The 26,260-nt window shown below is 39.6% G+C and overlaps 1 protein-coding gene across 1 annotated transcript; it reads left to right on the forward strand.

The window, feature by feature from the left end:
* The first annotated feature begins 725 nt into the window (after nucleotides 1-725).
* On the forward strand, nucleotides 726-25,909 carry ZC3HC1 (zinc finger C3HC-type containing 1). The gene is made up of 10 exons (XM_021002354.2): nucleotides 726-913; nucleotides 8,574-8,685; nucleotides 12,486-12,636; nucleotides 13,320-13,403; nucleotides 17,130-17,257; nucleotides 18,856-19,010; nucleotides 21,156-21,399; nucleotides 21,949-22,161; nucleotides 22,656-22,862; nucleotides 25,437-25,909. The coding sequence occupies exons 1-10, from the start codon at nucleotides 768-770 to the stop codon at nucleotides 25,503-25,505; spliced, it is 1,509 nt and encodes a 502-aa protein (XP_020858013.1). The 5' UTR covers nucleotides 726-767; the 3' UTR covers nucleotides 25,506-25,909.
* The last annotated feature ends 351 nt before the right edge of the window (nucleotides 25,910-26,260 follow it).

Genomic DNA, 26,260 nt, shown 5'->3' on the forward strand with positions numbered 1-26,260 from the left:
TCGTGTAAAAACTACCCCAGCAACAGAGAGAACAAAGAGGTTTAGAAATTATGTTAGCACGTTCCCCTTTTCAGGGCCTCACAGTTTCAGCAGTCTTTTACCCAAGGTCATACAACCAGCTAGAGGGATGAGATAGACAGGATGCTCCCATGTCTTAGGAATTTCTGCTAACACTAGAAGAGGGAGAAGTCGGGGGGGGGGGGGCGCTTGCATTCTGAGGGGTCTTCACTTAGTGTTGGTACACATGTACCACTCAAAAGCAACAAACCATTAACAAGAACTAGTGACCCTTTGAGGAGGCTTCACTTATGAGAGATCATCTCTCACACCTGTATATACACGCACGTGATACTTTTAAGTTTAATCTGTATTATTATTTTCACCGTCATTTTCTTAAATCTCTAGACAAACAAAACAATAGATTAAGCCCTGATTTTCAATCATTTAGCCTTCTGGGGCCTCAGTTTCCTCATCTGTAAAAGGAGGCTGGACTATTTGACTTCTGAGGTCCTCTTCCAGCTCTTTAAGTCTATGTGAAATGTGCAATATGACAAAACCTTTAAGAACCAGAGCCCTTGGGCAGCGGTCACAGAGGTGCAGGAGACACCTAAATAGAGCTTCGTCATCTCGAGGTCCGCCCTCGGCCTTCCCACCTCCAGCATCAGCACTGTTGAAATCTAGCAGTTCCCGAGGCGGCGTTTATCAGCCCGGAACGGAAGTACTTGAGCTTTTAGGACCCAGAGGGGAAACTTTGAGGAAGGACCAAGATGGAGGCGCCCAATCCTGCGCCGGCGGTTGCTGCCGGAGGCGAAAAAACTCGGGGTTCCGCGGTCCGCTCCTCAGAGGTGACCCCGCAGAAAATCCGTCAGTTGATAGACGAAGGAATCGCCCCCGAGGATGGAGGATCGGACGCGTGAGTTTGTCTGGACTGTCTGGGAGGGGTCAGGCTCCGGGGGTCCAGCCCAGGACGGTGGGGGGGAGGGGGGCTGCATGAACGCAGGCCGGGGAGGACACTCGTCGTCTTCCTGCTCGTCCTCCGGCCGTCGGGGGCTTAGGTTGCGGCGGGCGGGCCGCGATTTCTGCCCCGGAGAAGGAGGGTACCGGAGGCTGGATCCGCCCCGAGCCGCCGGAGGTGCTCCCTGGGAGCTGTTAACGTTAACGGAACGTGCCGGCGGAGGCCCGCGAGGCCGAGAGAGAACGCGGGGCTGAGGCCCGCGGGCCGGCACAAGTCCTCAATCTGGCCTCGGCGCGGAGGGGGAGCGATTTCAGAGGTCCGGCAGCTGGGGAAGAGGAAAGAAATGCACGAACACCTTTATTGTCGCCAGTCGCTAATTGAAACGTAGCGTTGCCTTCAACTGCTTAAACTGGGAGGCACGAAGTACTTCATAAAGGATTTGGAATTACTTCAAAGATTCATAGCTTTAGAGCTGGAAAGGGACTTTAGAAACCATGCAATCCACCCTCCTTTTACAGATGAGGAAACTGAGGCCCCAGCAGGCTAAGTGACTTGCCCAGGGTAGCGACACTTGTTAAGAACATCAGGAGTAGAATTTGAAGCTGAGTCCACTCAAGGCAGAGCCAGAGGATCACAATCCAGGATCAGAGAATTGCAATAACAACAATGACAAAAGCAACACCAATAATAATAATGGAAACTAGCATAATTAAGTGCCTACTATGTGCCAGGAATAATAATACAAATATTCTTTCATTTGCTCCTCAAGACAACTCACAGTAGGTGAAACATGATTCCAAGAAAAGGGCCTCACCAAAATGCCACAGAAAAGGTTCAGAACCCCTGATTTAAAAAAAAACAATAACAAGGGCCCAGGTATAGTCCTGGTTTTCCTGCACAGAGCAGTCTGGGCTGGATGAGCTTCCCTAGGTTTTTGCAGAATGTTCCATTTCAATTCAGTGCAATATGTGTTTGTTAGGGATCCTTTGTGTGCAAGGAAACTATGCTAGGCCTTGAGGAGAAAAAGACAAAAGTTCCAGCCCTCAAGAAGTTTGACATTGGACTGTGGGGAATATAACAGGTACACAGATAAGTACAATACAAGATCGAAAACAAAGGGGACAAAGAAGAGATCAAAGCGTTCTAAAAAGAATGAAGGGTGTTAATGCTGGAAGGAACTTAGAACCCATTTAATACAACCACCTTAGTTTTATGGAAGAGAAAATTGAGGCCCAGAGAATTATAAGTGACTTGCCCAAGTTTACGCAAGGTAGGTAGCAGAGTCAGAATTCAAAACCAAGTCTTTTGAGTGCTCTTTCCACTACAAATTCACACAGTGCCTCTTATTTCCTCATCAGTAAAATGGAGGTGATAATGGCCTCACAAGCCCACAGTGGTGGTTATGAGGAAAGTGCAGTGTAAACTAGAAAGCACTATATAATCATGAATTGTTTTTTAGGCCAGGGGCTATTGGAAAGAGTGGGATGTATGAGTCCTTCTGGCCTCACTGCCATAGGCCTTACTCCACTGAGTTGTCTTTATTTTGCTGTGATCAGATACTGCAAGAATTTTCTTCAATTTTTAATCATCAGTGTAGGGACACCAGCCACCTCATTTCCTTTTCAAGAGTGATGTTGAAATACCCATGCCTTTCCACATCCTCTTAGACATTAGAGACTTACCTTGATGTTTTCTTCTATTATTTTTCATGGGTTCTCTTAAGTCTCTTTATTTTGTGATCATTAGTTTCTATGTAGCTTTGGGGGTAGGTGGATTGGGAGGCCAGATATAAAATAAAATCTGTCACTGTATGCCAAGACCTGGGCTAATCTGGACTGCTGTAGGATTTTGTAGTCCTGTTATTTAAAAACTTATTTTGGAACTGTGTAAGTTCAATACTGCCCAGGAGAAGGAGGGTACAAGATTAATTTATTCAATAAATTTTATTAAGTATCTGCTGTGTATGAAGCATTGTAAAAAAATGATACCATATAAAATGTTTAATGAGGGTATCTGAGAATAGATGTTGGATTTCTGGGCCATTGCTTAAAATCTGGTGACGAGAAGCTCTTCCCCAAGGATGGAATGTACCTGTTAAGGGCTAGTAAAACATTTTGCCCAGAATCTTGCAAGTTTTATCATAAAGGCTTTAAACAGAAAACGAAAGTGGAGGAAGAAAACAATATCTTTACCAAGCTAGTTATCATAGAGAGAAGCTATACTTTAGAAAGAAGAATAGTATTAGAAAGCCTATAAAATGCCTTGGAAACAAAAATCCCAGAAAGGACACAGCAATAAAACATGTAACCTCAGATATACAGAATGCACGAAGTATGGGTATTAAACAAGAGACAGGGTGCCATCGTGGATAGGAAGAGGACTTAGAGATAGGAAGACCTGGGTTCAAGTGTTGCCTGTCTTTTAGGTACATGACCATGACAAGTCACTTTACCTCTCAGTACCTCCAGGCAGCTCCCTAAGACTGTAAGTAACAGACAAGTTGTTGGTCCTCCATAGTATAGAGAAGTTGCTTCCATTGATGGAATAAAAATCTGGACCCTTTCAAAAAAAAAAGACGGGAAGTAATGAGCAAGATAAACAAGAAATTCTAATACAAAGAGGCAATTTGGCCTCATAAGTATGTCTGAGACTTGGTGGGAAGGACCACTAAAGTAAATTAGAGTGTGGATCTGGAAAGTTTCTAGAAGGGTATGCCATTCAAAAGGAACAGGATAGATTTGGATGGAGTAGCAACTTATATGAAGATATACTCAGATGAGGAAATTCAAGAACCAGAGAGAAGCATGGTGGAGACAACTCAGGTGAAGAGTAATAAAGGCAGGAACAGAATTATCATCATAGATTTAGAGCTTGAAGAAACTTGAGGGTCGACTAGTGCAGCTTCCTTCATCTAAGTGTTCTACAGATGAACTGGGCAGAAGAAAGAAATCACTAAACAGACTGCAAGCCTGACAGAGCTTGTATCATGATATTATTATGTGAAGATCTAATGATAGCGGACTTAGTTATCCATGTATAGGATCATAGATTTAAGGCTAGGAATTGTTGGTCATTTAGTCTAACCTCTTCATTTTATAGATAAAGAAACTAGGTCACAGAGCCCGAGTGATCTGCTGTTGGAGCCAAAAGCAGAGCAGCTAATGATTTCTTGGCTTGCCTTAATGATAACCGTAACTTTCATAAGGTGGAGGAAGCAATACTGGAAACTGCTTTTCAGTATTTTATTCTTACTAGAAAGGAGAAACTGGTTGCTTGGAGAGAAATGATAGGAACCTTGCAGGGGCAGTGACAATTCCATCTCAGAATTTGTGATAGAGGAGAGGAAGGCCAGGCATCATCTGACACCCACCGTAGATAGCAAGCTTTACAGGGTTCAGAGGAAAGATAGGTAAGATTTTATGGCTCAAAACTGTGCAGGGAAAATCAACCCAGGAGAGATAGGAAACTCTCAAGAATTTAATTCTAAAAACACAATGAAATAATTCTAATGAAGAAAAAAAAGGGGAGTTGTCTAAAGAGAACAATATGAATATATAAAGATCTCATCTACCAACTTAGATTGTTAAAAAGCTGTGCCTAAGATGCAGGCCAAGGTAGACAACAGAGGACAGTTGATACAAGATTGTGGCAGGATTATGGCTTGGTCCCTTTATATTAGTGTTAGGAATGCTAAAGTTCAGAATGAACTGCATCTTGTTAGGCATACTTAAAAAACCCAGACTTTAATGTAGAAACAAAGAAGGGAAAAGACTGCTGCACAGGGTTGCTAGGACAATAAAAATTAATATAGTGTCGGAAGAGGTTACGAAGTGCTTTATAGATCTTTCATTTGATCCTCACAACCTCACAAGGTAGGTACTACAAATATTATAATCCCCTTTCTCTACCCCGAGAGATTGAGTAATATTGAGCAACTTACCCAACATCACACAGCTAGTAAGTTAGTATTTTTTTTTTTGATAAGTAAGTATTGAAGCAGGCTTCACATACAGGTGTCCTGACTCAAGGCTTATCAGTCTTTCCACTCTACTATGCTGAGAGAATGCAGAATCACTGTAGTTTTATTTTGCTTCTCTTTTCTTTGTCAAGGAGAATTGCCTTTGGACTAGGAAGGACAAAAGAAATGGCTAATAGAGATTTGAAACCCAAAACAAGGATATAGTAAAAGAGCACCTAACTGCTGTTGACTAGTTCCTGTTACTTAAGACCAAATGAACTCTGCATCCCAGGATACGAAAAAAAAAAACTGGTAGATGTGATTACTGAATTACTGTCAATTGAACTTTGAAAAATCATGGAGAATAGGGGCAGCTAGGTAGTACAGTGGATAGGGCACTGGCCCTGAAGTCAGGAGAACCTGAGTTCAAATTCATCTTCACACACTGACTAGCTGTGTGACCTTGGACAAGTCCCTTAACCCCAGTTGCTTCCAAAAAGAAAAAGAAAATTCATGGAGAATGAAGACCATTGTCATTGTATTTGAGAAGAGTAGATGTCCCAATTTTCACAAAAGTTAAGAAAATAGAGTCAGCAAGCAATTGGTCAGTGAGATTGACTTTTATTCCTGGCAAAACTCTAAAATGTATTTATTATTAAAAGGAGGGTTAGTGAATGTCTAGGAAAAGGAGCAATGATTGCAGATCTGCTGTGGTTTCCACAAGAGTAAGTCATGTCAGACTAAGCTAATTTTTTGACAGTGTCAATAGACTGGTAGATCAGGAGAATGCTGTAGATACAGGTTACCTAAATGTTAGTAAAGCATTTGACAGAGGAACTGTTTGTGTACCTTTTCCCCTTCCCCAAGGGCAAAATCTCTCATGCTATTCTTGTAGAAAAGATGGAGAAATTTAGGGTTAGACCAGACAGCAACACAGGAAGATAGATTTGGAACTAGCTGAATGACCAGATCCAAAAAGTAGTTATTAATGGTTCAGTGTCATCTTGGAAGGAGGATGCTGTGCTTGGTCATGTGCTGCTTAACATTTTATCGATATCTTGGATAAAACCTAGTAGGCTTGCTTGTCAATTCACAGATGGTACAAAGCTATTATGTGAAATATGTGTTCATTTATTTAAAAATTTTATTATGAACTTTAAAAATATCTTTATGGACTTAAGAAGGGTAAACATACAAAGAACAGAAAAGAGGATTGTGTGTTAAGATGAACTTCTAATTTTAAACAATTTGAACAGGCATTGATCAAGCACCTGCTGGATGCCAGGCATTATGCTAGATTGTGGACTTAAAAAGACAAAAATGAAACAGCCCCCACTTTAAGGAGCTGTATTCGTTTGGGGAGAAAACAACATGCACATACCTATTTAAATGTATATATCAGAGATCTTCCACAGTGAGGACGCAGGCCTATCACAAAGGGTGGTTTGTTAACATGTTAAAACAGGGTTTCCAGAGAGCACAGCAGAAAAATAGGGAAGACTGGGATAAGGACATCAGAGACTGGGACCTACAGCAGTGGGTTTGAGGGAGGAGGGCATCAATCAGTAAACATTAATGAACTGCCTACTATATGTCAAGCACTGTTCTAAATGCTGGAGAGACAAAGAAAGGCAGAAGATTTCCTCCTTTGTAGTTACAGTCTAGTGGGGGAGACAACATGCAAACAAGGTGTATACGGCATAAATTAGAAGTAACGAAGGGAAGACTTAAAGAGGAACTAACAGAAAGAAGAATTAAAGGGGAGCAGGAAAGGCTTCCTGCTGAAGATAAGATTTTTACAGGGACTTAATGTAAGCCAGGGCAGTTAGGAGGTCGAAATGAGGAAGGAGAGCGTTCTGGATGTGAGGAACAGTTAGTGAAAATGACCAAAGTCAGGAGATGGAATGTCTTGTTCTAGGAACAGTGAAGAGTCCAGAATTACTGAACTGAAGAGTACATGGAGTGGAGTGTAAGGTACAACATGTCAAATTATCAAGAGTTTTGAATGCCAAAGAATTTTATATTTGAATTGGGAGGTAATAGGTAGGGACTGGAATTTGCTGAATTGGGGGGGGGGTGACATGGTCAAACCTGCACTTTATTTTTTTGCTTTTTGGTGAAGCAGTCGGGGTTAAGGGACTTGCCCAAGGTCACACAGCTAGTAAATGTCAAGTGTTGGAGGCCAGATTTGAACTCGGGTCCTCCTGACTCCAAGGCTGGAACTCTATCCACTGTACCACCTAGCTGCCCCTAGGAAATGTTTTAAGTGCTGAGGATACAAGATCAAAAATTAAATGATCCCTACCTTCAAGGATGGTGCAGTGGGAAGAGTGCTGGATTTGGAGGATGAGCTTCTCCTGCTTGTTTTAGGCAGATCATGTTACTTCTTGGAGCCTGTTTCTTGGTAGAGTTAAGGGATTGGATTATGTCATCCTTTCAGCTCTAAGTTCTATGATCCTCTAAGTCCAGGTTCTAACATTTACAAGCTGTGTGCTCCTGGGCATGAATGAACGAACAAACTAATGAACCAATGAACAAATGAGTGAATGAACATGTAATAATCTCTTGCTATATGCCAAGCACTGTGTCAGCACTGAGGATGCAAATTGAAAAAAAGTTAGGTAGTCCCTGCTGTTAGGGAGCTCATATTTTAATTAGGAGAGACAGCACATGAAAGTAAGTTCAACTGGAAGATGTAGGAGAAGCTCTGTAAGTCTGAAGGGTTCTGGGGTGGGGATGGGGGGTGGAGTTGGCAAGGCCTTAGGTTTTGTCAGTAGGTCAGATAACAGTGCCAGGTCTGAAGAAGGTAGAGAGGCAATACAGATGGTAAAGTTTAAAGCAGTGGTTTAAAGCTCAAATAGAAACATGGGCCACTAATCTGTATATAAACATCCCTGCAGGCTACATATTGACTTAGTTTTAAAATGGAATGTTGTCTGTGTTTTATTGTTTTTTTAATTTTGTTAAATATTTTCCAATTACATTTTAAATACGGTTTCGGCAGCACTGGGAGTGTCACAGGCTGTGTTTGACAACTCTGGTTTAGAGGACCTTAAGATACAATGGCAAGAAACATAGTAAGACCTGGTAGTCTTCTATCTCCTCAGGATTAGAGTTGGTGACTCCTATCTCAGCCAAGCAGTGTGAATAGTCAAGTAGGCTAGATAAGTTCTGGGCAGTCTGGGATGGGGGGGATGAAGCAACAGCAAAAGGGCGCCCTTGAAGGTGGCAGCCTTGTCCCTTAAACTCTCTGAACCTCAGTTTTCTCATCTGTAAAGTGGGGCTGATAATAACTGCATTATCGAGATCTTCACCTTTCTTGTGTGTCTGAGACCCCTTTGGCAGGCAATCTGGCGAAGCCTATGGACTCCTCCAAAAAAAGCTGTGAAATGTGTAAACTAAAATATGTAAGATTACAAAGGAAATCAATTATATTGAAGTACAGTTATCAAAGAAAGTTTTTTTAAATTCATAGGTTCTAGGTAAGGACCTCCTGTAGACAGTGAGGAACTCAAAGGTTTTTGAGTAGGAGTAACATTATGGAAACTGTGTTTTTGGAAAATCACTCTGGTTTGGGGATATAAGATAGATCAAACGTTAGGGAATTTGGAGACAGGAAGGAGAGGAATATTTTTACAGCTATGTCACTTTGTTTTTTAGGAAGGATACATCTGCCTTGTCTCAGTCAATTAATGAAGCACCTCAAGCAGAACAACTTCCTTTGGAATCTACAAGCAAAGAAGCCTTCTTTAACAGAGTAGAAACATTTACTATATCCTTTTAAGAATAGATATTCAGTATGAACTTTGAAGTTGCAATTCTTCAGAAGCACTGTCTTCTTGTTCCCACCTCAATTTTTATCTTTTTATACTTAAAACAAAACCCACTGAAAATTGCCAAATATACTCTTTTTTAGAAGTCTCGTATTTGGAATGTCAGTTTTACTTTACCTAGTCCAGAGACAACCTTCTTTAGTAGCTTCTTCTGGAGTTTTAACAACACTTACCCATTTTAACACTCGTTTTCTTTATGCCTAAATTTTGTGGCATAGAGTTTAAACCCACTGACTTTTTTTTCTTTCCTCAATAGAAATGAAGAGTATACCACCATCTGGGGAGGGGAAAACCTTTGTATGGTTTAAATCAGTTTTAATTCTTCATAGTTGTTTTCTTTTTTTCTGACTGGATAGTCCCAGTTTCCTTAACTTTTATGTCTAAATTCTGTTTTCAAGTCTTTTAATCAGCTTTCCTGGTCTTATGATGTTTTTTGGTCTTCTCATATCCCTCTTAAACATATAGAAACTATTTATTCTATTGAGAGTTAACCAGTTTTTTCTCTTTTGTTCTGATTCTTCTGTCACAACGTGACTAACATGGAAATAGGTTTAACATGATTGTACATGTATAACATCAGTTTGTTTGCTGTCTTGGGGATGGGGGAGGGAAGGGAAGGGAGGAAGCAAGAAAAATTTGAAACTCAAAATGAATGTTGAAACTATAATTGGAAAAAAATAAAGTATTGTTAAGGGAAAAAATAGAATAATACTGCTTATCACAAAAAAAAAGAGAGAGTTAACCAATGCCCTGGATAGTGGGAAGATTTATTCCCAGCATATTTCAAGCCTATTATAGCATGTATTAAAAGGGTCTCCAAACAATTAATGGCAGTAGGAATTCAGTGTTCATTTTTTTCATCTTTCATCTGAGTAACAGAACCTGTAGATCTATTATGTTTTTTAAAAGATTAATGTACAGATTTATATACATAAACATTTATATTTATATATAAAGATTTATCTATGTGAAGATTTATATATAATATATAAAGATTTATACACATACATATATATACAAATGTCCCCAAAATCTTAGTGCAATTTTAAGCTTTAGTAGCTTTGATAAACTGCACTAAGATTTTTTTGACACTTCTCATATCTTATATTATTATTACTATTATTTATTATTAGTAGTATTTATTAAAGCTTTAATAGCTTAAAATGACACCATAATTTTTGTGACACCCTGTTTGTCTTTTTTAATGGCTCTACAGGTGCTGCTCAGATGGATACAAAAAGATGAATATTGAATCTTTATTGCTGTTTATTGTTTCAGGATGTTTTTAATACAGATTCGTAGATTTTCTCTAGTTATTTGGTTCCGGGACACAGCGGAGAGTGAGTGTGGTGGCCAGAGGTTCGAAAACAACACTCCTAGGGGCAGCTAGATGGCGCAATGGAGAGAGTACCAGCCCTAACTCAGGAGGACCTGAGTTCAAATGCGGCCTCAGACCAAACACTTGACACTTACTAGCTGTGTGACCCTGGGCAAGTCACTTAACCCCAATTGCCTTAAAAAAGAAAAAAGAAAACAATGCTCCTGTTTGTTATCATTTACCAGAAGCTCTTTTGAGAGTTCACAGTAGCAGATGCAGCTTGGTCAATTATAAAATAAATATATGTGCCATTAATAGCACTGTCACTTTCCAGTACCTGTGCACCCCTACTTAGACTCTTACTTAAAACAAAGAAATAAAGAAGCCAAACAAACCAACACATTGATCTTGTCTGACAGAGGAGGTCTCATCCTCTTATAATCTACTTGTATATAGGTACAATATGTACTTATAATCTACCACCTTTTTCCAGAGAAGAGGAAGGCATTTTTCATCAGTCATCTGAGTTAAGACTGATCATTACACTTATCTGAGTTCTCTTTTCTTAGCAATGTGTACCTTTACAAAATTGTGGTCATTGTATATGTATTCTTCTGGTTCTGTTTACTTTGTTCTGCATCAGTTTTAAAGCACAATATCATTACCCAATTGACAGGCACCAACTTTGTATATAGTTTTCTGTATTCTTCAGTATATGAGAACCTTACTTTTGTCTTTGGCTTCCGTGGAATATATGCCCGGTATTCATTACTCCACCTCCAACATTGACTATTCCCATCTTTTGTCATCTTTATCAGTTTTAGATTTTTGGTAAAACATTGGATTTGTTTTTTATTTCTTTTATTATTAGTAATTTAGAGCAGTCTTCCATATGGTTGTTGGTAGGTAAGGCTTCTTTTGAAAACTTCATATCCTTTGACCATTTATTCAGGGAATGATTGACTCTTGGTCTTATGTATTTTTGTCAATTCCCTATATATTTTGGATATCAGATTTTTATTAGAGATATTTTATGTGAATCCTCACCCCCACCGCCGTCAACAATTCTCTTATTCTAGTTACATTGATTTTGTTCACGTAAAAACTTTTCACATACTCAAAATGGTCTTTTTTGGTCTTTCTTTGGTTATTAATTTTTACCCCAAACCATGGGTCCATTCGTTAGGCTTTTTTTTTTATGTAATATTTTATATTAAGACTGCTTTCTAGTTTTTTGGGTTTTTTTTTGTCTAGACAGTGAAGTTAAGTGACTTGCCCAGGGTCACACAGCTAGTAAGTGTTATGTGTCTGAGGCCAGCTTTGAACTCAGGTCCTCCTGAATCCAGGGCCAGTGCACTATATGCTGCACCACCTAGCTGCCCCCTGCTTTCTAGTTTTTCCAGAGATTCTTATCAAATAGCAAATCCTTATCCCAGTAGTTAGATTTTGTTTTTAATTTGGATTTTCTTGGATTTTAATTCTTCATCTTATTAAATTTTTTTTTGTAATACTCCATTAAAGGCCTACTCCAGTGTCCTATAGCTTAGATATCATCTTTGATGCTGGGAAGAATATGACAGTGGAGGATAAACTCTGGCAGGTTCTTCCAAGGTGGAATCAGAATCAGCCTAGCAAAAGAATTGGAGATTGAGGAAATGCCCATCAGTTGGGGAATGGCTGAACAAGTTGTGGTGTATGAGTGTAATGAAGTACTATTGTGCTATAAGAAATGATAAGCAGGTGGATTTCAGAAAAAACTGGAAAGACTTACATGAACTGATACTGTGTAAAGTGAGCAGACCAAGAGAACATTGTACATAGTAACGGTACATTATGTGATCATCAACTGTGATTGACTTAGCCCTTCTCAGCAATTCAATTCCAAAAGAGTCATGATGGAAAATGCAGTCCACATCCAGAGAAAGAACTGATGGAATCTGAATGCAGATGAAAGCATACAATTTTCACTTTTTTTTCCTTTCTCATGTTTTTTCCCTTTTTTTCTGTTCCTTCATTCACAACGTGACTAATGTGGAACTATATGATTGCACATGTATAACCTATATCAGATAGTTTGCCTTCTTGGGGAGGAGGGAGGGGTGGGAGAAACATTTGAAACTTAAAATCATTCCAAAAATGAATGTTGAAAATAGTCTTTACATGTAATTGGAAAAATAAAATACTATTGAAAATTTAAAAATAGTGAATGAACTATGAAAAAAACTCAGCCTAGCTAAGTTTATAGAGGCTTGTCATAAGATTAGATAAAGGGTGAATTTTTTTAGCCACACCATAGGAAATTTTCAAAGACTTTGCAGATCTGAATCAATGGAGGAAGTACAAACAATGATGAAATCACAGGCTGTTAAAGTATTGAAGTGTGAAATAATGTATTCACTGTATTTTCCTTAACATGAAAACTCCTTGAAATGGGCAGGCAAACCCCATGAGCTATCTCCCCTGGTCTGTGCAAAGTATGGTTGGGTCACAGTTGAATGTGACATGCTCAGGTGTTCGAGCTGTCAGGCTTTCCTGTGTGCCAGCCTGCAGCCAGCATTTGACTTTGACAGATGTAAGTATAAAGTGGGCAAATGGCATTACTGTCTTCCATATCTATTCACATAGGGAGTTGGTACTTTCTTGGGATAGTATATAAACTTTTTTGAAATGTTTGAAAAGATCTGTCACTTCTCTTTTTTCATAAATAGATGCATTGATTATACCTGATTGCATTTAAGTCTATAGTTGCCACATTTTAATTTGTAATCTATTCATCCCTATTGGCCCGACTCTTCTATGAGTTTTTGGGGTGTTTATAGTCAAAGTAGTTGGGAATAAATAATATGTTTTTACTTATAGTTCTAATTATTATTCTTCTGGGGTATTAACATGTTTTCTTTCCATGCCAGTGTACATCTTTAGCACTCCCTGCCCAATGATGATCTGACAAAGTAGTCATTTGTTTATCTACTTAATACAGGATCAGTGTAATCTGAAATATTCTTGGGAGTGAGAAATGTGTTTTGAGTATTTTCTTTCAGTTATTTGCACTTTACTTGTGTGTGTGTGTATGTATATATATATGTGTATATATATATGTGTGTGTATATATATATATAATATATATATATATGCTTGTAAGGGCTCTTGAGGATTGGATGCATATTTAAAGGGTCACAAGTAAATTAAAATATTAATAAGGATTATAGGTATCTTTATAATGTTTTAAATACATTTTCTTGATGTTGGTTTCAGATAATGAAAGATGTGCCGAGCTGAAGAAAGCTTTGTGTACTGCTCATGAGAAATTCTGTTTCTGGCCAGACAGCCCTTGCCCAGGTACTTGTTCCTGAGACCAGCCACCTGCCATTTAGTTTGGGTCAGATTTTTCCTCGTGTCATCACTTTTTCCTTCCAAAACATTTATTTATTGAGTATTGCTTTAAATAGAAAGCATGAGTGGAGAATCCTTTGACCCAGGCCTCCTTTGGAGGCTTCTGCACGGCTAGGCAGTTCTGCCTGCACATTCAGGTCCCCTCCCCTCATTGGGAGAAAAGAGAGAAGGGGGGTGACTAAGGAATTCAGTCTAATTTGGGGGGAGGAAGTAGTTCAGTATCACTCACATACACACACATAGCAAAAGGAAGAAGGGAAAAATGAAGAAAATGAAGTGGAGGTAACATGTTATAGGTAATACAGGTTAATTGCTTTATAATAAATATTTCTTCCTGATAGTTTGACTGTTTAAGAAAATAGTTAATACAACAAAAGTGTAGTAAAATAAGCATTTGAATGGTTTTCTGTTTAGTGCTTTTAGTCTAATCTTCTGGTATTAATTTGGGGACTAAGAAAAGATACCTAGTATAGAAGGAGCCCTTCTTTAGAAAGTGAAATGGGCAGTAATTTGTAGGTGTATGGTATTTTTACATTCTCTCTACCTCCAAGTGTAGGAAATAGTCTATTGAGCCAGTTTTCGGAGTCCAGTAAAATTCATTTCTTAAGCACAGAGCAAACATTGCAGGGAGCTGTAAGAGTACTCTTATCATCACTAGAATTGTATTTGTAGCTTTCAGTGTCCCTGCTTGCCAAAAAACAAATCTCAATGAGAACTCTTGTCATTTTAACTCTTTTTGATTCTCTCTCCTTTCTGGAATCTTCAAATTCTGTATCCTTATCTCCAAATGTATTTTCATTCTTTGCTCTAATTGATAAGGCAGTGTGGATTCTCTTCTATTACTCCTGGTTTTGCTGGCTTTTGTGAGGGGAGGGATCATAGTAACCCACCAAGGCCTGTCAGTATTTCTGCACACTTTGTATAGAATATCAATGGACATGAGTGCTTGTTTTATGAATCAGTTTAAATGCCAGAATATCTGTAATCAGTAAGAAATGAATTTTCAAGCAACACATTATTTCTTTACAAATTTATGAGTAGTCTTACAAGTTTTTTGGGAGGTGAGGCATTGGTCTGGATCACTGATTTCATTTGTGAATGAAACTTCTGGTGAGCAAGTTCCCTTTACAATGCAGATAAGACAAGTGACCTGCAACTTACAGTCTTAAAGAGTTAGCTGAGGCACTGAGAGATTAAATCACTAGCCTTGGATCAACACAGTCTGTGTCTATCGGGGGTGGAACTTGAACCCAGGTCTTCCTGACCCCAGGATCCACTATTTATTAGGTAACTGGCTCTTTTGTTTGTCACGATCAACTAATATGGTTTTTTTTAAGTGTCTACTATATGCTAGGTGCAGAGAATACAGACTAAAAATTGACAGTCTCCGCCCTCAAGGGGTTTACATTGTAAGGGAGATAGGGGAGAGAGACAACATGAACCGATGTCCAAACCACGTAAAAAGCACATACAAGATAACCCTAGTGGGTTGGAGGCCTAGTAACTGGGGAGACCAGGAAAAGCTTGATGCAGAAGGTGGTACTTGATTTGAGTCTGGAAGGACACTACAGGTTGAAGAAGGGGAGGGGGGAAATTGAGTAAATGCCAGGCATGGGAGGCAGCTAGTGTAAAGGGAGATGGAGTGTAAACAGTAAGACCAGTGTGGCCAAGTTACAGAGTTTGTGGAGAGGACAATATGAAATATGTAATAAGGCTGGAAAGGTAGGATGGGGCCAGGATATGAAGACATCTAAGTGCAAACAGAGGAGTTTATATTCTTTTTTTTTCTTGGCTAGGCAGTGGGGTTTAAGTGATTTGCCCAGGGTCACACAGCTAGTAAGTGTTATGTGTCTGAGGCCAGATTTGAACTCAGGTCTTCCTGACTTCAGGGCTGGTACTCTATCCACTACGCCACCTAGCTGCCCCCAGAGGAGTTTATATTTAATCTTAGAGGTGATAGAGGGTAAAAGTTTATCAACTGGAGGAGTATAATATGGTCAGACTGACTTTAGGAAAATCAGGTTGTCTGTGTTTAGGGTAGATTGGATTGGAGAGATCATAATTAGTCCAGGGAAGAGACAATACGGACTAGGGTGGTGGCTGTGTAAATGGAGAGAAGGGTACGTTTACAAACGATGTAGAAATAGAAAAGCAAAATATGGCACCTGATTATATATGTGGGATGAGGAGTTGAGATGATGCTAAGGTTGGGTGACTGGAAGGATGGCAGAATAGAGAAGTTAGGATAGGAGTGGGTTTAGTGGGGATGATAATGAGCTGTTTTGGACACGTCAAGTTTGAGGTGCATATAGGACTTGTGCTGACATTTGAAGTGTCTAATAGACAGTTGGTGATGAGTTCAGGAGAAAAACGAGACCTGAATATAGGGATGTGGGAGTTACCCACTTAGAGAAGAGCTCATGAATGCCAATCATGTGATCACCAAGTGCGACAGTGCAGGAAAAAGGGGGCCTTGGGGGAACACAGCTACATCTAGGGGGTGTGACAAGAGCGCGGGTTCAGTAGAGTGATGAGGTCAAAAACCAGACGCAGAGGGTTTATTTTACCCTGTTTGGTTCCATCCCAAATTGTTGTCTGTTTGCATTGTTTGTTAGTCTAGTTTCCCCATTAGGAATATGTCTCTGCATAGCAATTGATTAGTAGACAGGTATCTTTCACATATTGGCCTGTGGATCATACTAACCCATTCACAATTTTAGTTATTTTCATTTAGACCCTCTAGACAGTTTCCTTCCTTTCCTACCCCCTACCGGTTCAGTTATGTTCCAGATATCGTGAGAAAAAAAGCTCATGCAGAGCCGAAGAATGTGCTAGCTATAAAAATTTGGTGTAAATGTTAGATGTTCTGGGAAACCTCATTTAGACACTGACTAGAACAGCTGTTGGTGAACTGAGTGCTTTTAACAACTCTTTTAGCCAGGCTTTCTTTACTGATTTTCCATTCCTTGAAATTGTAACCCCTGGAGCCCATGAAATAGCCAATGGTATTAATGGGTGGAACTCCAAAGCTATAACACGCACAGTTTGGTATCACTCGCTTTTACTTTGACCCCTACCCAGGAAATGCTTTTCAGTGGCAGAACTGAAAAGATGCATCTGCCCAAGAAAACAAAATCATCTCCAGCCAAGGTCTAAGGATATACAGCATTGTTGGTTGTGGAAGCGCACAACTAATAAGCAGCTGAGTGGTGCAGTGGTTAGAGTGCTGGGCTTGCAGCCAGGAAGACCTGAGATCACATCTGGCCTCAGATACTTAGTATCTGGGTGACCCTGGGTCAGTCACTTAACCTCTGTTTGCCTCAATTTCCTCACCTGTAAAATGGGAATAATAATAATAATGATGACGATAGTACCTACCTTCCAGGGTTATTGGGAAGATGAAAGGAGATAATGTTTGTAAAGTGCTTAACACAGTGCCTTGCACATAGTAGATGCTATACAAATGATAGCTTTTATTATTAAGCCTTATCTACTTATTGAACTTGTAAAGTGCAGCCCAAGTTAATGAGAGGGACCACAGGGAAATGGTTTCACTGATGACCACAGACATTTTAAAAAAAACCTTGGGGGGCGGGGGAAGAGTAAGGAAGGAGAGAGCAGAAATACAGTAAAAGCCAAATGGAACACTTCTAATCTTTCCCCTCCCCTTAGATCGTTTTGGAATTTTACTGTTGGATGAGCCTGTTGCCCTTCTTAATGAGTTCTTAGATCGTTTTCAAAGCCTCTGTCATCTGGACCTCCAGCTGCCTTCCCTGAAACCTGATGACTTGAAAAATATGGTAAATTTTCCTTGTCTATCATACATTGGACCCAGTTATTGCAATCATTCATACATAATACATACTGCTTTGAGTTTTCTTTTTAATTTAATGTATTTCGATGAACAAATATCTCTTTTCTTGCCCCTCACCACCATTTCTCTCCCTCCCCCCACTACTGGAAAAGAATAAGAAGAAACCTGTGTAACAGATATGTGTAGTTCAGTCAAACATTCTCCCAGTGATCATGTCCCAAAAATATGTCTCGTTCTGCACCTGAGTCCATGGTCTCTGTCAGGAGGTGTGGGTAGCGTGTTCCATCATCAGTCCTCTGGACCTGAAGTTGGTCATTATGTGGACCAGAGTTCTTTAAGTAGAAAGAAATATTTCACATTGTCATGGAAAGGACAACCTGCCTCTTTGCTGTCAGTCGAGGAGAGGGCTTTTTCAGTGGAATATACCTGCGATAGGCTAGTAAGACATTTAATAAGTTGTTCCCAATTTTGTACCATCGGGAAATATTTGATATTAAATAAAATAATTCAGTCATTTCTTGATTACAAACTAAAACTGCTTGGTACTAGTTAACTTCTTGTTCTCTAGGACTATGTTATTTAAAACATGCTTCCTTTGTAAGCCTGTGAGGTAGATAGTACAGAGTATTATTTTCTCCATTTTACAGATGAAGAAACTGAGATTTAGAGATGTAAAATGACTTTCTAGTAATTGTCTGAGCCAAGAATTGAATCCAGGTCTTATAATTCAAAGTCCAGTGTGTTGTCCACTATATTTACATTGCTCTCTAGCTTACTTGGCTTTAGAGTAATCCATTTCCTACCTTTCTCCCTTGACCCTCTAAAATGCAAATCTAAAAGAGAAGTAAGAATCTCCTTCTTGAAAGGAAATCTTGAAATAATTTTGGCCCCTTTTAGTCCATTTTGCCACTGTGTACTCTCCCTGTCCCTTCTGATCACTCTTTTGATGCTATGTGAAGGTTAATTCCTGAGCAGCTTTTCCATCTGATGCACCAAACTGTTAAGCTCTGCAGTTGGTATGGATTAGGAATGTCCTTCTGTCCTTACCAGAGAAGTGTTCTTTATTATTCATAATAACAATTTACTCGATCTGTTCTTGTGGCAAAAAACAAACCCTTTGCCCATTCCAGATATTTGACATTGTGTTTTTATAGGTTTCAGAGAGAAGCCTGTAATCAGTGATTTGAAAATCACTTAATACTGGAGAAAAAAAGATATTGTTGTCATTTTTTAAAAAATCTCATTTATATTGACATCTTTTGTTTTTTTATGACTTTCATCTTTACCCTACCCACAAGCCATTCCTTGTAACAGATTTTAAAATGAGAGAAAAAAAGCTCAACAAAACCAATTACACATTAATTGTATATTAATGTATGCAGTTTTCCACCCCCATAGTCCTCCACCTCAGAAAAGAAGGGAATAGACTATATTTTTTCAGCTTTTCCCTGGGGCCAAATTTGCTCAGTATAACTATGCTATCATGTTTGTTAATCAACAGTGCCACAAGCAACTTGGAAAACTGTCTCCTTGCTGATTGCCTTAGCCTCAGTTGTTTGTCTTTTCACTTTGGTTCCTTTGCAGTGCCTGACTGAGGACAAGATCAGCCTTCTTTTACACCTGATTGAAGATGAACTTGAACACAGAAGTGATGGGGAAAAAGCTCCAACCAAATTGGGCTCAGACATCCAAGTCCATGTCACTGCCTGTATTCTGGCTCTTTGTGGCTGGTCGTGTAGGTTAGTGTGTGAACAATAACACGAATACACGTTCCTCATTTTGAGAGTCAGTAATGGGGAAAGAGTGATGTTACTTATTAGAACCAAAGAATACCAGAGTTGGAAGGGACCATTCCTCTTGTTTTCCTTTTATTTATTCTAATCATATAAAATATCTCCAACAAGTGGTCATTCTGCCTCTACCTGAATATTTTCAGTGGTGAGGAGCTCACTAACCCCATTAGGTGGTCTGCTCTTTGCTCATAGTATTCTGTAATTCTTAGACCATTTTTCTAAAGTCTGATTCTCTGAAACATAAGAGGATAATCTATGATTATTGAGCAAAGCAATGCAAACTGACCACAAGATGATTCAGTTACATTTATGTTGAATCATTAATACCAACACAGGCATAAAAACACATCTCCTATACTCAAGAAGCCACAGCCCAGTACAGAAGATGACAAGAACACGAATATCTGTAATTTAAAATGTGATAAATGCAGCACAGAAGAGAGGGAGAGTGCCCCCGATTCTGGGGAACAGGGAAGATTTCAGTAAACAAAGTAACCAATTACCACTTTTAGTAAATTGATCTGAGTTTTATGCTCTCAGGAAATGTTTCACTGATGTAGATTCAGTGAATGCAGTATTTATATGGGATCATGTAGGTAGCATGAGGGGGAGAAATCAGAACAAAGATGGAAAAGCAGTTTAGCGCCAAGTTGAATTTGATTCAACAAATTGATCATTTCTATTATATATAAGATAGGGAAAATAGGTAATGTTTTTATAGCTCTTTAGGGTTTGCAAAAGGCTTTAAAAATACTGTCCTATTTGATCCTCATTACAACCCTATGAAGTAGATTCTCTTATGATCCCCATTTTATAGGTGAGGAACTATGGCTGATAGAGCTTAAGGGTTGCACAGTTAGTGGCTGCAGCAGGTTTCGAACTTAGGTCTTCCTGACTGCAAGTTCAGTATTCTCTAGCTAATATGGCACCTAGCTTCCATTTCAGAATGTGTAATAGTGCCAGACACCATACTCAGGATCCTGGGCTTGATTCTGGAGTGCTTCTTGTGAACTAACTGAAACAGAGGGTCCTCAGAGAGCCTAAATAGAAGATAAAAATTCAGGAGCAAGCCCAGAGTAGGACCCCAAGTCCTGGCTTCCACACTTTCATTGTGCTGCTTCTGTCTGCTGCAGACACAGTAGCCAGCTGGCAGTCAGTGTGCCCACAAATGCAACATTCATTGGAGTCCCTTGTCTAATCTCAGTAAGGAACAAAATCAGTTTAATTGATAAAACGACCAAAGAAAATGCCAGCTGCAGTGCTCTGGGTTCCCGGGTTGCTGTTTCCATTCCAGCTGCTCGGCTTGGCACAAACTGCCTCAGAAATGAGGAGATTGTCAGATCCGGTCTTGACTTATTTAAAACATATTTTCTTTTGACTCCAAGGTTTTAAGGAATGTTTTTAATTTGAAAGAAAAAAGTTTTATGAGAGGCCAGAGGAATATATAAATTGCAAGACCTCCTTGAAAATAGAATACAGTAATGGTTCCCAAACTGTGTTTCAGAGACCCCTTGTGGCATCTGGCAAAATTTTGAGACCCTCATTTCTGAATACTTAACTTCTTTTATGTTCAGCATTCAGTGGAGTCCTTATCCCCACAATAGCATCAACTCTCCTCTGCATTCTCTTAGAATAATCCTAGATTCTTCTTTTATTTCAGAATAGTCCTTTTGTTTTTCCTTTATTCATTCTAATTATATATTCATCTATCTATGTGTGTGTATACACACACACACACACACACACACACACACACACACACACACACACATAGAGAGAGAGCTTTAGGTGCTGGGGATCCTTATATCAGCTATAGTGATCACTCAGATATCTCTGGGTATTACTATTGAAAATACATGATCGTAATATAAAATTTAAGGTCTTTAGCGTTAGGGGTAGTCAGGATTATCCTTTTTGAGATCTTTGTGAGCTGAACAAAGAAAACGCAGTTCTCAACCATTCTAGAGATTTTTATTGGTTTTTGGTATAATTTAATAAAAATTTTAAACAGATAACCTTTCCCCCACCCCCAGATTAGTGGATTGTAGGTGTTACTCTTTCATACAGTTTTCTTTTCTTCCCTTTATTCAGTTCTTCCTTGGAGCCCATGCAACTTTCTCTAATCACATGTTCACACTGTATGAGAAAGGTGGGGCTTTGGGGCTTCCAGCAGATTGAGTCTGCCTTGGCCGATCTGGATGCTTCCTTTGGCCTGATGAGTACCCCTATTGCTGTCCCTGATGGGCGACCGGAGCGTTTTCCTTTGGCATTGGTGTCTCCACGGAGAATGATGACACGCAGCCAGGATGCCACATTTTCCCCTGGCTCTGAACAAGTAAGAACTTTTATTGTTTTCTTAGCTCCTAGTCTTAAGGGATGGGTCAGAGAATTCAGTCTTTTCAATATCAGAGATTTTCAGGATGGAGGAGGAGGCTTAAAGTCTCCTAAAATGGGTGCGCTTCACCTCAGAATACCATGTGGAAATCTTATCTATCATTGTTAAAAAGGCCAAATTCATAATTTTGTTTTGCAAATCTAATGTTTCTTTGGAAAACTCAGTAGTTCTGACACACCACTGAAAAATTCCAGAGGTGACCTTGGTCCTATTTCTTTTGGGAAGCTACAGGGAGTCTTAATTATTTTGTGTGTCATGTGTGTCATGGATCCCTCGGACAGTCTAGTGAAGATATGGATCCCTTTTCAGAATAATGTTTTTAAATGCATAAAAGATAAAAATCACAGGATTATAAAGGAAACAATGTTGAAATACAGTTGACAAAATTTTTTTAAAATACAGGTTCATAGACCCCAAGGTAAGACCCCTGCCCTAGATTAATCCTGCTTTGTCATGTTTGAAATTGTTTTCTTCCTGTCCTCTCTTCAGCTGGAAAAGAGTCCAGGTCTCGTCATCTCCCGAACACGGAGCTGGGACTGCTCCAGTCCTATTGATCGCCTTGAGCCAGAGGCTGCCAGCCCCACCACCAGAAGCCGCCCAGTGACCCGAAGTATGGGGCAAGGTGATAGCACTGGGTTGGAGGTGCCATCTAGCCCTCACCGAAGAGCCAAACGGGCACGCCTTTGTTCTTCTAGCAGTTCAGTAGGTCTATCATACTTATTTGACAGTCATAGCGTATAAATTGATGAAGGTCCTGTGCAGCCCTTAAACTTAAACTTGAATCCATTCATTAGACTTAGGGTCTGAACATAAACACAATATAGTAAGTATATAAGTAAGTAGTAAATATACATTTTAGGATGGATTCTGTGGAAGGCTTCAAGGAAGGAACTAATTTGGAAGCTCGGAAGGGAGGGATCAGATATTTCAGGCATATGTGTCAAAAAATAAATGTAGATTAAAAGGAGAGGAGTAAAAAGGACAAATAGACCTAGTTTATATCCAGCATAAGGAGTGAGCGGGTAGGGAAAATGTTAAGGAAACAAAGGGGAAAGTACATCATGGCAGATAGGTGACTTGGGGTGTGAGTGCCAACAGTTGTCATATTCTCTTGAAACTTTAGTAGTGCCTCTTTTCATTGCTGTGGCATTCCCAGTCTCTGATACTGTTTCTTTTTTTTCCCCCTTCTTCCCTAGGACACATCTGCCAGAAGCATTTTTGATCCTGTTTCGCAGCATCGAGACTGGTGCCCCTGGGTCAATAGCACACAGATGGAAGGAGCCAGAGAGGATAATGAGAACAAGTTTGATACGTGCACACCAGCAGAATCGGGCTGGAGGGCCGTGCTACACATCCTCTTGACTCACAGACAGTCTAACTTGCCATCTGATACAGACTCAATGGTGAGAAGCATTCTTTATGTGTGCATGTGCATATATGGGATGAGAATGGCAGAGACGGGGCCTATAAATAGCCCCTGTGGGCCTGTTGCTTTCTTAAGCCGAGCTATACTGTGTCTAGTTTCATCATGGAAAGAGAAGAAACTGATTGAATCTCTGTGATTTATTGAGTAGTCATCCATCAGGTTCCAGTTAATTCTCTGTGTTCCCAACTGGAATTGCTGAGGGTTCAAAAGAAGTACAGAAACAGATGAGCATCCAGCTGCTCAGGCCTCGTGTTGCCGAACAGCTGCTCCTTCCATTATTTGCTGTCCACTTGCAATTGAGACCCTGGCAGATTATCTTAGTTGTTTAGAGCACTGTGCTATGATGTCAAGGTCATGAGTTCATTCCTCATATGGGACAGTTAACTTCTCCCTGTTCCATGGTCATAGATTATACCCTTATCCCCAGGAAACAAGTGTGAATAATTGAGCACAAATCCATCAAAACTTCTTGGGGGGAAAAACTCAAAATGCATATGATCTTTGTATATATAGAAATTGAGAATTTTAGAATTTACAGTAATAGCAATTAAGAGACCTGGTTTCTTCTATTTCCAGCTCACTAACTAGTTTTCTACAGAGCAGATGATTATAAAGCCTGGAGCAAATAGTTTCTGACCTTCTTACAAAGATCTATCTCTGTAGAAAGGGCAAAATAATACATAAAAGCAGGTAATATTTCCAGGAAGTGTTATAGGGAGACAAAACCAATGCCATTAACACTCCAAACCAGAATTTATTGCAAGGGTATATGCGTGTGGAGAGTGATAACGACACCAAAAGCTCAAGAATTATAATAGCCCTTAATAACTCTGAACAGTGTTCCTCTAGATTGAAATTGCATTATTTGAGCTTTCTCCAGAAATTTTTTTTTTCAAAAATATTGCTATTTGTCTATTTAGTCTATACTTGAGTTGGAAGTCTTAAATATTTGTTCCAAATATTAAGTCATGGAAATAAAGCCAAGCCATCTCAGCTTTCTCTGTAACACTGTCTGCTCTCTTATCCTCAAGAAAAATGGCCTACATTTTCAGTGAAGGGTTCTGTTGGAAATTTTTATTAAAACCTACCCTCTGTTACCCTATATGATGAGAGGAAATGGTTTCACGTTTGGAACTGGATATGCAACGAGTAGCAGTTACAGAAAGGTAGATTTAAACGCATATACGGGAAATGTCCTAACAATGAGAGCTGTACAAGAGAGAAACAGCCACCTGGGAGGTATTCTCACAAAAAAGCTTCCATAGAGCTTAGGGGATCACTTGTTACCAGGATTTTAGGGGTTGGATGAAATAAATGGCCTCTCTGAGGACACTTCCTGTTTAAGATTCGATTTCATTATTGGAGGACCATAGGATTTGGAGTTGAAAAGGATATAGAGGTATTCATTTTACAGATGAGGAAAATGAAGCCCGGAGAGGTTAGTGACCTGCCCAGGGTAACACAGGTGGCAAGTGGCAGAGCCAGGATTTGGATACATCTTCTGATACTAATTCCATTGTCCCTTCCACTATACCTTACTGTGTTCCATTGTTTTAGTCTGTGTTCCTCCTTACTAGCACCTCTACTATGGTAACTATCTTTTAGGCAAGCACTTAATGGACTAATTATTATGGATAGCTTAAAGTCCTATTTTATAAACTGAATTAGGTTGACCTTAAGGGTCTGTAGCTTGTCAGATACTGCATGTTGCTTATGTTCTCCCTGGAGGTCCCACAACATGGAGTATAAGTGTTTTTCTTAATTTTCTGGATGGTCATTTGTTGGGAATGTTGTAGAGGGGACTCTTTCAGGAGGGATTGCACTAGATGATTTTTGAGGTCCCTTTTAAGTCTGAAATGTTGTGATTCCCAAGTGCAGAAAAGGCCAAATCTTCTGAGTCACTGGCAATGTCCTTTTTAGTGGTGTTGTTTTGTCTCCCTATATAATACTGTTTCTGGAGATTTCATACCATTTTGTTGGTGTGATCCAGGGACAATGGGATTTTCCCTGTTATTAGCTCTGTTTGCCTAAACATGATGCTCATAAAGACACAACCACAGGTTTGACTCTAATGAAGGCCAATTCACTTTACCCCCTGGCCACAGATTATATCAAGCTAACCTTGGTGAGCCATTTTGTGTAAGGGCGTGCCCTTGTCTGTGAGGACGACTTGATCACTGTCTGTCACTACTGTTAGAAGAACAACTCAGAGTGTATGCTTTACCAGTGGCAGAACACTGGTGTCATCTTCGCAGATGACTGAAAAGACACACATAGAGTAGATGAGAATGACTCACTGAGAAAGGAAATAGCTTCAGTTTCAATGATACTTCAGTAGAGTTAAACATGGCCAGGCTTTCTGATTTCCCAACTGGAATTCTATTTGCTCCCTATGCTCCCTCCAAGCTTTCAGCCCCAATAATTAACCAAATATTAAGTATTCAACTTGGGCACACTATAACTTTTATTTGTGGAAGAAATTCACTGGCTGTATCATGCTTTGTCCCTGTGGAAGGAACTAATCACCATTATTCATCTTTTCATCCCATAGAGTCTGTCTGAGAAATCAAGGAAAGTATTCCGAATATTCCGGCAATGGGAGTCTATGTGTTCATCTTGAAAACATTCCATCCCCTTCATAGAGAGAAGCAGAAAGAGAAATATGCCCTTGGACAAGAAAACCTGAACCCTTTTGGGATCAGTGATGCTAACAGGGTTTTATACAAGCTGGTAATCATAAGGGAAACCAACTGTTGTAAAAGGGAATAAATGTCACCCATATCCATCTGCCTGAGCAGACCTCTATCCGCATGGTTGGAGAAGAGTAGGATGTGACAGTCTTACAGGGGCCCTACTTTGGTTAAAAAGTATTACCATTGTAAGACTGCCCAGAACATCAAGGAGATGAGTGCTCCATTTAGTGCCTAGTGTTGGGGAGGGGGGCTGTGTTGGAATGGCTCTTAAATTCCAAAGGTTGTGAAGAAGTGTTGGGAGTAATAAAGAATTTCATTATGGTTTTTATTATTTCTTGTTGCTGGTCTTTTTCCTGAGTTGTGACTTTTATGTTAAGGAAGTGTAGACTTGAGAGCTTCTCATCAGCTCCAGTTCCAGCAACCATCCTGGTCCAAGGAGATAGACTGCATAGCCTAAAAACCACTTTTTTGTAGTTCTGTGAATAGAAGGTTTATAATCTGTCTTGGCCTCTTGGGAAATAGAGATCACCTTGTGGACAAGATAATTGATCTTTGACATGACACCAGGAGCTCCTGATATGTTTGTTATGTTGCCTGGGTGATAGTGTATAAGACACTTTATCTTTCTGAGTCTCAGTTTTATCACCTGTAAAATGAGGGAACCAGATTAGATAATGTCCAG

This window comes from Phascolarctos cinereus, unplaced genomic scaffold (genome assembly GCF_003287225.1).
Source record: "Phascolarctos cinereus isolate Bilbo 61053 unplaced genomic scaffold, phaCin_HiC Scaffold_1;HRSCAF=81, whole genome shotgun sequence".
Classification (NCBI taxonomy): domain Eukaryota; kingdom Metazoa; phylum Chordata; class Mammalia; order Diprotodontia; family Phascolarctidae; genus Phascolarctos; species Phascolarctos cinereus.

Bases quoted from the DNA above. Each gene is read 5' to 3' on its own strand.
- ZC3HC1 (XM_021002354.2), top strand. From the start codon at position 768: ATGGAGGCGCCCAATCCTGCGCCGGCGGTTGCTGCCGGAGGCGAAAAA. The intron at 914-8,573 runs GTGAGTTTGTCT...TTTGTTTTTTAG, and splicing joins GAGGATGGAGGATCGGACGC to GAAGGATACATCTGCCTTGT. The intron at 8,686-12,485 runs ATATCCTTTTAA...TAACATGAAAAC, and splicing joins ACAGAGTAGAAACATTTACT to TCCTTGAAATGGGCAGGCAA.